Source organism: Rhopilema esculentum, chromosome 20, assembly GCF_057945365.1.
Source record: "Rhopilema esculentum isolate cy_ngs chromosome 20, ASM5794536v1, whole genome shotgun sequence".
Classification (NCBI taxonomy): Eukaryota; Metazoa; Cnidaria; class Scyphozoa; order Rhizostomeae; family Rhizostomatidae; genus Rhopilema; species Rhopilema esculentum.
The window spans coordinates 8,786,198-8,798,500 of NC_142834.1; the positions used below are offsets into that span (position 1 = coordinate 8,786,198).

At 35.3% G+C, this 12,303-nt stretch overlaps 1 protein-coding gene across 1 annotated transcript in view; it reads right to left on the bottom strand.

The window, feature by feature from the left end:
* Positions 1 to 12,303, bottom strand: part of LOC135687066 (S phase cyclin A-associated protein in the endoplasmic reticulum) — a 30,664-nt gene that overhangs the window by 5,068 nt on the left and 13,293 nt on the right. Inside the window, exons 6-23 of the mRNA XM_065203512.2 lie at positions 12,045 to 12,251; positions 11,528 to 11,599; positions 10,770 to 10,910; positions 9,948 to 10,019; positions 9,791 to 9,820; positions 8,946 to 8,999; positions 8,129 to 8,200; positions 7,860 to 7,930; positions 7,535 to 7,616; positions 6,826 to 6,879; positions 6,309 to 6,401; positions 5,990 to 6,085; positions 5,352 to 5,479; positions 5,124 to 5,189; positions 2,696 to 2,822; positions 2,377 to 2,495; positions 1,559 to 1,685; positions 452 to 789 (exon numbers count right to left, since the gene is read on the bottom strand). Coding sequence (XP_065059584.2) covers positions 452 to 789; positions 1,559 to 1,685; positions 2,377 to 2,495; positions 2,696 to 2,822; positions 5,124 to 5,189; positions 5,352 to 5,479; positions 5,990 to 6,085; positions 6,309 to 6,401; positions 6,826 to 6,879; positions 7,535 to 7,616; positions 7,860 to 7,930; positions 8,129 to 8,200; positions 8,946 to 8,999; positions 9,791 to 9,820; positions 9,948 to 10,019; positions 10,770 to 10,910; positions 11,528 to 11,599; positions 12,045 to 12,251 — 1,949 coding nt within the window. The remainder of the gene's footprint in view (positions 1 to 451; positions 790 to 1,558; positions 1,686 to 2,376; positions 2,496 to 2,695; positions 2,823 to 5,123; positions 5,190 to 5,351; positions 5,480 to 5,989; positions 6,086 to 6,308; positions 6,402 to 6,825; positions 6,880 to 7,534; positions 7,617 to 7,859; positions 7,931 to 8,128; positions 8,201 to 8,945; positions 9,000 to 9,790; positions 9,821 to 9,947; positions 10,020 to 10,769; positions 10,911 to 11,527; positions 11,600 to 12,044; positions 12,252 to 12,303) is intronic.

Genomic DNA, 12,303 nt, shown 5'->3' on the forward strand with positions numbered 1-12,303 from the left:
ATAAATTTTCGTGCAATGAAGTCACAGCGTAAAAGAGAAGCGTTCAAGCACTGGATAAAGTGGAGTCAAATACAATCACCGAAAAAGCGCCAACGTTTATTCAGAGCAATAACTCTAGCAGTAACAGGTTGGGAGATATAAAGGAACCAAATTTGGAAGTCACAGGCTTATATAAAATAACAGGTTGGTGCTATTACGATAAACTTCTGGATTGCGATGTAGAATACAAATGCGGACTGCGTATAAAAATAGATAAGGACACCATTGTCATGCTGGAAAAGCATCTATAAACACTTTGGCATATCACTTAAAGCAACTATGAATTGATCAATTCCAACAATTTGATGAAACCTACATTTGAACCCATATATTGCAAAGAGACACTGCTTATTTTGTAAAAAAAAGTACGTAAAAACTCGAAAGCAGAGCAGAGAAACGGGATCATATTTACCTTGCAAGAGCTAGGACGATCCCTTGAAGCATTTCGATAACTCTTTGATAAAACGTAAGCAACGAGGTATCTTCCAAGGGTTCTTGAAGGCATTGAAACATTTTGTAATATTTTCCAAGTGCTCCGCAGCAGACAAAGTAGCTGACTAGGTCACTGACCCGCTGAGCATTATCGCCAACTCCTTTCTGTGCCTTTTCACCTTGGCTTACGTTCAACATCCGGGTTATTGTGGTCAAAGTTTCGAGTAAAGTTAGAACCAATAGATCGTTGCTCATAGGCTTGATAATAGTGGATAGGTTCCCCTCAACTTGTGGGCCTTGAGTATCTTTAATTGGTACCTGAAATGAAGAGTAATGTGAGGAAGAAATTGGCTTGCATTTTGAATAAAATGAAATAGCTCTGAAAGTATGAAATTTCAACGGATAACGAGGTAAAAATAACGGAAGAACATGGTCGATAATTTAACCAAAAATTTCTAAGACTACTAAGTCCGTACGTCATTCGTATCTTCTTATATTCTTCATATGAAATATTTCAATACCATCTAACTTCTATTTTACTCGATTTACATTACAACTTTACAGCAGGGGCTACTATGCGGAGCAAAGACTACCTCTTGGTCATTACATAAAGATATTCTACTAAATAACTTTTAAATAAACTACAAATAATACTGAAGAATTACAAATAGGTACACACACGATTAGAAAATGCTAAATACAAACAGATGGTGGAAATAAGAACTGGGGTTCTTACAGAAGGGTTTAAAAAGAATTCGAAAGTATTTGTTTACAAAATGAGTTTAAGGGTATCCTCGATTGATCTTGCAATTAACGCCAAGGAGCAAATTTTCATTGTCATACAGAAGACGTATTTCATACAGAAGGAGTATTTCAACTTGTACTTCAATGGATGGTGGTGAAACTAGTAGGAGGTAATCTTACGTTGAAATCATTAAAAAGCTAGTGTTTAGAATTTTCATAAGCTTGGCGAAGGGTTTTGATGAGCTGTTACCACTCCTGTAATAATGAGCTGGGGAAACAGAAGATATTCTTTGCCCTTGAGTAAATACAATCAATGAACTTGAAGGTTAGCAAAGAAACTCACATCTTCTGAGCGATAATTGAGAAGATCGATAATCGTTGAAAGTTTGTTGGTCAACAGCATGTATTGACAACTGTCAGGATTTCCATGACAAGCCAAGGATAGCAGTTCACACGTGTGAACCAATATTCTGGAAAAGAAAAAAGCTACTGTTGACATCTGTTTTTATCACCCCTTTCTACAAAAATTAGGAACAAAGTAAAAATTCAACATAATTTTATACTTAATCACTTTTTTTGTTCCCTGCAAAGCAATTCGGGATGGTGCAAGGGTGGGGCACATCTGTTAATGCATAATCGAACTCAGAGAACTCTTTGTTGGAGGCGTTTTGGTGCTTTTACGGCCACTTGCCTTTTGAAATCCAACCAACGACAAACCCCAACAAATTAAAGCAATTTCAAGCTTGGCGATAGCAATTTCAAGTCGCTTGAAAATGAATACACAGTAATTTATGTGTTTCCGTCCCACCATGAACACAAATCTATTTCGATAACTATATTTAAATGAATTCAGTAATTATCTTGGGTAAATGAATTACTTTGTAAATCAATAACAAATATTTGCGACGATAGTTCATTCAAATACAAAGAAAAGGAGTTAGAACTTCTGAAAAATTACGTCATGTATTGTGAATAACATCTTGCAAGAAGTACAAGAAACATTGTCACAAATGTTGAGAATATAATTGCTCGGAAACCGCCAGATCTGCGATCCCTCTTAGGCCTATTCTTTTCAATTTACCCAAGTATGTTCAAAGCAAAACTATTAAAAAAAAGGCTAAGATAAATTGAGACTTTATGGAAGCATGGCTATCTGCTTACTTGTCTGTGATGACTGGTTTTGTAGTCAGTATGTCCACTGAGAGGTCGACTAGAAGCAGGATCCTTGTTAGTACAGCGATTCCGCCAATATTGCAGAACACCCTCTGATCCGTCTGTTCCTAGAAACAATTAAAACGGCATGTACTATAAAGGAGATAGTTGCAGAAAAGTGGCATGGGAAGACACCAAGAAGAAACAGGCTCCAATAAGAAACAGCAGAACCTCTACAGCCTTTTAGATTATATCGTGTATCCAACTTGTATTTAATCCAGAAAGCGTCCTCGTATCTATCTAAGTTTCAATAGTTGCTGCTACTAACCTTGCCCTCGAGAAGTTTCGTAATTTCAATCAATGCTCTATCTAGAGAAGTAACTTTGTTCGCAGGCCAGAACGTGTTTCCTTGCGTTTGGAGAAGTTTGTTTATCTCTTTCAGCGACCGTTGCAGTCTATAGTGAACGAAAAGTATAAATCATTCAATTCATCAGGCTCCAATAAGAAACAGCAGATCCTCTACAGCCTTTCAGTCCACTAACACAAATCACGATGCATCTACTTCATTTCATTTCATGACTTAAAATGGTAATAACAAACATGTAGGGATAGGAAAAACAAAAGCAGTCCAGGCAGTTTCGTAAAATCATTTTTCAAATCTCGTCCACAGGAAGAAGACAGACTATGAAGAACAAGCCTTCAAGGCCCTGAAATTATAGTTTCAATTAAAATGGACGCTTTTGTTTTAGACTGCACCAAATCAAGATCTTTATCTAACGGAAAAGCAATTTTTCACAATTATTCAGACTTTTTTTACAATTTTTCCAAAAGTTTTGAATACAGGAGCCAAAATCATATTCTAAATACAACAGCCAAAAACCTTTGAAATTTTAGTTTCAGTTCAAATGAACGCTTATGTTTTAGACTGCACCAAATCAAGATCTTTATCTAACGGAAAAACAATTTTTCACAATTATTAAGACAATGTTTACAATTTTTCCATTCGAATACAATAACCAAAATCTTATTCTTAAAAGCCATTAAGTCCACATAAGAGAAAAATTTAAAAAGAGATGTTGCAAATTTCCCAATTGATTGAGCCCTGCTGAATCACATAACAGCGAGGACCAATAACAAATCATGTCCTTGGCGATATTTTTACAAACTTTGTTCTTTCATATCTATAAACTGTAAATTAAATCATCTAAGGTACTTCATAACAAAATAAACCTTATTAATATATTGTTTGTATTAAGAGATGAGCAGCCACAACCCTATCGCAGAAATACTCATTTATCATGCACGAACTTATGAAATGATAGATGAGGTAATTCTACTTCTTTCAAAATGTTTTGAGTTTGCAAACAAAAAATTGAATAGGTAGAGACATTCCTTTAAAATGTCTGGATACATCGAGAAGCCATTCATTGTCCAGACCAGCCGATAATCCTGAAAATATCTAGGCTGAGAGTTCTTTCAGAAAAATAATCCACAGCTTCATGTTTTATTTGAAAGAGGAAAATATTTGGATACATCAAGGAGCCATTCATTGATCCGATAATCCAGAAAATATCTAGGTTGACAGTTCTCCCAGAAAAAACAATTCACAGCTTTACAATTTATTTGAAAAAGATAAAATAGGATATGCAAAAACGCTGTCTTGATGCTGTCAACCTGGTTTTTGCATAACGACGATTTAAAGGAGCAGCTTAGGCAGGCCATTTTGCTAGAAGACTATTAACCATGGTTTACATAGAATGACTTTCCATCGAGCCTCCATAAGCCTCCACGGACGTCAAATGATTGTTATCAGTAAGTAATTTATCCTGGATAGCTTCTGCCATCTTATATGATTTGCAGCTTAATCTAACCATAGACAAAGCTAATGCAGTGGTAGAATACTGGACATAGATTTGAATGAGCTAAATCACTCTCCTATTTACTTTATAATGAACCTTTATGATGAATCTTTTTCCCATTTTTGCTCTTGTTTTGTAGAACTTTCCTGGAAAATCTATTGTAGATGGGGAATTTTTGCCAATGAACAACTAGCAAAACACTCAACAGGATGCTATGTATAAGTTGGTATGGAGGGGCTGCCCTACCGATGGCATCATTTTATGAATGAAATTATTTATCTGGAAATTGCTTAAAAAAGAGAACAGATATTTTTTTGTAAGTCTGTCGGCTGTAGTGAAAATCAATACTTCCTACGTTCTCTACTCTAGCAAATTGAAATGATTGAATGCAAGGTACATTGATTTTGTGAAAAGGAAAAATGTTCCTAAGATGCAACTCATAAGTGATCTCATCAGAATCTAAAGATTGATTGCACATCTACACTGAAAAAATATAAGATTAGATTGTTATCATAAGTGCCAATTTAACACACGGACATTTTCTTCTATTGAAACTCACGGAATTTTGACTCGTCACTTATGATCTTAAAAAGCTCCTCACTGAATTAAGCTGTTTGTCAATGGCGCTTTAATTAAAAATTGAGGAACTAAAATGAAGGAATAGTAACCCTAGTGCTATAAAAATTATGAACCTCACTTAACGAAAAACGAAACAATCTGAAATGCAAATGCATTTGGCGTATAGTAGCAATGGAAAAAGAGAAAATTGGCATCAATGAACTTGCGTAACTGAATATTAAATATTATTAATTTTAGAAAGGTTTTGTTTCCTTTACCACAACGTGTGAGAACAATTGTTTTATTTATTTGGTTAATGCGAACATTGTTGTTAATTACCTTGCTCGTTTAGGGGATTCCTCGGACTTTGTCTCGTTTGAAAGAGAGGCTTCGTATTCTCTCCCCCTAAAACGAATAGAGAGGTAGATTACATTGACAGGATCTACTTACATTAAAAATCTACTTATACTGACATGATTTATGTCGTCAAAAATACTGATAATAAGCACGTTGCTTAGAATCCCAACACAAGAGACTCAAGGCGGTAGATGATGAGCATTGATATACCTTTGATTCATTCTGGATTTGATTTTCTTTAGTCTCTTTTTCGTTGACTTCAGATTTTCTTCTATTTCTTTTTGTTTGGTGTCAGATGTGTCTTCCATGTCTTTGATATACTTCATAGAAAACCCCTCCTGATCATTGGAAAAAAGAAAATAGATCGTTCATGCCCTTGAAAAGTCTTGAAAACTTGTGAATTGCAAAGGATAGGCATAAGGTTTACCTTGTCATACATTCATAAACATTATCTTTAAAAAAGCCCTCAAGGAATTTTAATAAAAAATTCACGACTATGTTCCACTTGTTGAAGAATTCCTTAGAGCTGCACAAAAGTAAATCAACATGGATGTCGCATTGCTTGCAAACATCAGGTCGCATAGTGTATCCATTATATCAAATAGTTATTACTGCAGAATTCTGAATTATCAATTCGATTTCCAATGCAGACAAAACAGCCTCGATGAAAATTATGCGGTGGATCGTTTGCATAGATTGTAATCCATACAGGAAGTTAATTGCACCAAGATATTTGTAGTGTGAAGTAATGGCTTTCATAAAGAGAATAGCTTCAAAATGGTGTAAATGACAGTTGATATATGAAGTTCAGACAAAAAAAGATAAGAAGATACATTCGAGATACAAACCATATCAATTTCAGTGATCTTTTTGTTTATTTCTTTCACCGACTCGCGATGTTTTCTTCCCTTCAAATGACTGACCAGAAACACCTCTGATAAAATCTAAAAACAAAATTTGCATCAATACTTGCAAAGCTATTTTTAAAACTAGTTTTATTTGAGCTAATAAAACTGAAGCTGCATCAGCGGATAAAATATGCAAGATAATGTCTGTGTATTTCATTATAACACAGAAGAAAAAACAACATGTGAGCGGGCTACATATTGAAATCTAACATATTGACAGAAAAAAATGAGACAGCACAGAAAGAATAAATCTTCGAACCTCAACGTTGCATAAAGTGCATTGCTTTTTTCTTTCATATGGTACGATGCTGGGGGCTTCTTCAACAGTGGTGTGTCGCGATGAGCTAGCAGCCTTCAAAGAGGAAATGCTCCATTTGCTATACATCTTCAATCCACGTAAATACGAAGTTATGGATAACTTTAAAGTCTCTTTGTTATGACTTAAACTGATATAACTGATAAATGATTTTAAAAATAACTTGTATCAAGGAATTCTATAGAGATACACCTTGATAAAAAGACACCTGTGCTGCGGAAAAGGGGATAGAGATAGGAATAACTCGATGATTGCGACCAATACCGTGAAATACGCCTATTGATTATAGAGTTTTCAAATATACACAAATATTCAAATATATTCGTAAATATTCAAATATATTCGTGAATATTCAAATATATTCGTGGATATCCAAATATATTAGGAAAGCCAGTCACCAACAGAGCAAAAACTAATTCAATGAAAAACGCTTTAGAAACGTAGAAACATATAAATGAACCTTTTCTTTGACTAGTTCAATCCTCTCTTCATGCCTTCTCGATGACTCTAGTTGCTGAAAATGTTGAAATAGTTCAGATGCTTAGTAAAAGATCAAGGTATCATTAGCAGGGGTACATCATCATTAGCAGGGGAACTGTGTTAAGAAACAAACGTCAAATGACTTCATTAAGACTACGTTACCATCAATGTGACACTGCTATGTACTACTTTTTGTCATATTTGTGCCAAGGATATTAGTGACAAGCATTCTGAGAAAAGCCTTTTATCATGCAATCATCAAAGCGAAACAGGCAACTTCAACCAGAGCCCACTTTTATTTACAATATATAGTGGAGGTGGTCATGAAGCAACAAAAAGTAATTAGAGTCCTTGCTGAAAAGCCAGCTGAGTTACTCATTGGCTTCAGACTCCAAGATCTCCTTTCTGCTACTGGAATCAGCAATCTTATGTTTACAAGATTCTCAAGTCTCAGTATGAAGTCTGACGCATGAGCAGATTGACGTAGATGACATTAGTATAACACATGACATCAGCAAAGTCAGGAAATGTAAAACAAATTCTTATTTTATCTTAATGCTGCAAACCGGTACACAAAAAATGACACAGTGGATTGTTTTCACTGTTACTCTTATTCCTTCACTTCAACCACAGCCATGCAATATAAAAAAGTTGCGACAATAGAGAAAGAATGAGCATATTGTGATTACCTTAAGCTCGATCTTCTTTTGGAGTTCCTCTGCTGCCTTTTCTAAAGCTTCATTTCTTGCAGCCACCTTCATTTCTCTGTCCCTGTGAACCATGGCAAAATTCTGATTACTTTCTACCTACATAGCATTACACAATCAAACTAAAAACTGAAATTCTTGATTAAGTAACACGTAAAATACACTTGAGATACTAACAATGGCTGCAAAGTGAAAAAATGCTATTCTACACTACAATTGATCTGCATCATAACACAATAGCGTATTTCTTGGTCTAATGAATAAACAATCGAGGAGCTTGCAGTACTTTGAAAAGAATGCAAAATACCTTTGTCTTTCTTTGATTGCCTCTTCTCTTGCCCTTTCTCTTTCTTGTTTCTCTTTCTTTCTTTTGATTTCCTGGCATCAGAAATAATTAAGCAAAATTATTTTCCCATAACTCTTTATCACATCATTCTTTCAAGATTCATTGAATTTTTTTTACTCAATGTTATCACCGATTTATATTTCTTAAAGTACCATGTCTAAGCAAATTATCGGTGATCAAATTATGCCTTTTTATACGGGATGAATTCACTGACTTGAATAGAAACTTGCCTGTTCCAATCGCTTCAGTTTGATTTCTTCCAGCCTTGCTCGTCTTTCCGCCTCCAGTGCTCTGCGGCGTTCCTTCAAAAAATTATATACTGTTTTAGCTTCTCAGCAGACAAAAATAGCACTTGCTTCTTTCATTATACAACTTCGATTTGAACATGGTTTTGCCTTTTCAGTTAGTACAAGTAGGTTTACCATTGATACGAGGGACAAGAACAAGTACCTAGTGGTAACAGCGCCGATCAAAGGATATTCTGGATATAAATATTTTGAAATGATGAAGAAAAAATCATGATCACTTTCAAGCAAAAACTAAAATAGAGATGGTAATATTATGAAGTACTATGAACAATGAAAAAGTTGTGATAAGAATCAAACAGTGGGATAAAATAGAAAGCTTCATATTAAAAAATTCAGCTAGCTGTAGAGTGAGAGATGAATGGGTGTAGAGTAAGGAAAAATCATATAACCACGCCTTATCTATACCATAGAAACGCCCCATTTTTTAACCTTTTCAATGATTTACCCTTCAAATACTTTTCAATAATTTTTCAATGCGCTATTCTTCATTAGTTAAATATCTACAAATCATAAAAAGTGGAGATGAGGCAACGTAAATCACTTCCATTGAAAAAGCATGACCATGTATGACTTATGCTTTTTTATATTAGTTATTAAGAGCTGGAAAAATTGAAAAATGACGGGTTATTAAAAAACAGACACATAATTCAACACTTGCTAAAATCAAGGTTTCCCTGAAAAAACGAATTCTATTACAGCTTCTGGGTCCAACTTTGACGAAATTTGACGCATGCTGTACCTGAGCAGCTTCTTCTTTCGCCTGTTGTCCTTCTCTTTTCCGCTGTCTTTCTTCCTGTGATGTAACAGATAACATACATGCATGAATGCAAAACGTGCCATAATAATCAAAGTTACATTTAGCAGCTCAAAAAAAATTGTATATAACTTCGTCAGTGGCGGTTTGAAGGGGGGCAACTAGGGGCAGTTGCCCCTCCCTCGCCGAGTTGAAGGAAGTGTGGCGCCCCTTTTTGGAAAATGTGCGCCCCTTTTCAAGAATGATAATCAAGTGAAAAAGTTTTTGAGACTTATATGTTATTCTACTTCAAGGATTGGCTCAAAGTATACAACAGTTATTGTGAAAATTTCCTTAAAAAGTGAATAGAAAGCCTTCTGTCAGTAGCTAGGGACTGAAATTGTTGTATACAGCGTACACTCGTCACCAATTTCTGAAAATATTTCTAGAGCCCCCCCTACCAACCGCCCCTCCTTCAAATAGCTCTGTATCCGCCCTTGAACTTCGTATTATCAAACTTTATAATAAGTATGAAATACCAAAGAGAAGCAGCAGTTAATATCCCGATGAAGTGCAAAAATTGCATCGAATGAAGAATACAGGATAGGCTACGGTCACTTCCAAGGAGACACAAACTACGATTCTCTAAAGAAAACAAACCTGAAGGGGGATTTTTTAAAGAAAAAAAAACGGTTTTTACGACCGTTTAAAAGAATCTTGGTTGACTCTTTTTATTGAAAATGGGCCATGCTCAAGCTTTTTAAACGTTCTGACTTCAGGGATTTGAGCAGCCAAACGAAAGGTATAAACTGTATGGAGTTTCATTTTATATGAAGAGGTATTGAACTTACCATTATATCTTGTAAACGGGCCTCCATAAACTGCGAAAACGAGAAGATCAACTATCACGAATGAGAAACAGACCAGAATAATATGCATATATAATTGTACAATCGTAAGATGACTTGCTAAACTGTAGAACTTGTAGAAGAAAAGAAATGTTGACACCTGATGTTTTTCTTGAACTTCAATCTTCTTGTTCTGCGCTTCCAGACTGTTTATAAATGCAATTTCATTCACCTACAAATACATCCGAGAAAAGATAGAACATCAAAAATAGCTACAGGAAAGGTTTTAGCTATAGGTGAAAGAGGCTCTATAAAAAGATGTTGGTCCTGCATGACTATTTGCATGTCCTGCTAAAGTACACAGGCTAAGGAACCAGCCTATATTCTGAATAGTAGGACGAGATCACTCCACCCTCCCTCCCCTCCCCGACCCATCAATTCAATAATATGCTTCAAAACAATGCTTCAAAATATTGAGAGAAGCATTTCAGATCATAAAACATGACTTCCCGAAAAAAGAAGATCAATTTGATGGCTAGATATACTACGTCTGGACAAAAACAAATGCTGAAGGTGTTGGTTTGTTAGATATTACTGAAGGACATTGTAGTTCATTTTACAACAGGTTATTTGTTTTCACTTATCGCTTTTGAATTATATGTCTCAAGATATTGATAGCATTGTCATTGTTTACTCAATAAACCTGCATTTAGCATAAGCCAGTACCAGAGAGTGAACGAGATTACAGTAAAATTCTAAGAATTACTACAAGCTTATCTCGTTGCCACTTTATTTCAATAAACAAACTGGCTTTGGTTAGACAGCTCTTAAAATATTCTTAACAGGGTTGCAGAGTTTAGAAGAAATAAAACAGCAATTTTACAGCAACGGAACTAAACAATACTCTCTTTACCTGTTTCCATCTTCAGAACTAATATTAGTTTATATCAAAGATAATTAACCAGTATTTGCGACACGATACCTTCGCTTCCTCTACTTGCGCCTTTTTTATCTTCTCTTTCAGCATTAATTGTCGCTTGTGCTCTGCTTTCGTCATCTTTTCTACAAGGATGTCTTGTTGGTTATTTATGATTTTGTTTTTCAATGCTCTGACTTTTCTTACCTGCAACAAAAGCAGCCATCTAGAAACAAGCAAACCATATCTTGAAGGCTGATGAAGTGCCACAAAAGTCATTTCCTATCCAGGGGATATGTGCATGGACAGGATTTGGCACTTGGAATCAGAGAGAACAAAATTTTATCTGAAATATCTTTATTTTCAAGATCAATTTCAAGATTCTTTATGAAAATTTTTGGATTGAAAACATAAGATAGTGTTTCTAAGACAACCCCGGGATTAGCACCCGTATAATTTTTGTATTGTAAGGTTTATACACGCCGATGATTTTAAGATCTTCGTTTGCTAAAGAGACAGGAGGATTTGAGGCAAGTGTAGACTTGAGGAGGAATTAAAGCAAGTATAGTTCAGTTATGTTTGTTTAAAAGCTTCTTTTCTCTGTCTTCATATCTTCAAAATTGCAAAATTTAGAGCAACGCCGCAGTGAGTTGGTATATTAACCTTCTTGCACTTCAAAAATAGCACAAACACGTCAAAGGAACCTTCCGACACTGTCATCGGCATGTTTATCACAGAAAAAGATCACACTAGAAAATAAAATTCATTGTCGCATCTACAGATGTAATAATCGATCCGACAGGAAATTAACAGGAAGAACTCACGTTTTCTGACAACACTCTCAGTCGAGCACATTTTGCCTCCAACAGTTTTAATCTCTTTCGCTCGGCTTTGACCTAATGAATAAATATTTCTTTAAACGTATTCTCCAATGAACAGCTCAATTTTCCTAATAGATGAAGTTGCCGACGCTTGAAAATAATTGAAAGTGGCATTAATAATCAATTAACATCCTTAGCTAGACAGGAAACCCACAACAAAAATACTGATTTTTATTCGTTGCTTTCAGTTACTTTAGGACTATAGACATACTTTGCTCTGTCTTTTCAGCACAGATTAATGTAAACAAAACAATTGGAGAATGTTGTATATCCATTTTATGAAATGGGCTTCAACAAAGATATATATTGGCTAAAAACATTATAATAAATAGGTAAAAATTGGTCCAAATTTGTAACTTTGTTACGATGATCTATAAAGAAGAACATAGGTGCGATCAGAAATTTTAACACTCAAAGAATTGAGAATTTGCTGAAAAGGGCTTAAGAGCAATTAGCCTACCATTCGTTCCTCGGAGATTCTCACAGACTCCGCTCTTGGCCTTGTTCTTGACGGCGAAGACAGTCGTTGGTGCATTTCAAGCGCTCTTCCTGGCGGCCTTGCCGGCTCACCCTCAGATAAATCTGCCCATTCATCTTGCTTTTCATTTTGCTCATTCTCATACTGAGCCAGAATCTCCTCCCACGTCATGGTTTTGCTGGGATTTTCCTGAAAGGTCACACCAGAAAGGCCTCAGAAAGGTTAAGGAGGATTTTTCTAA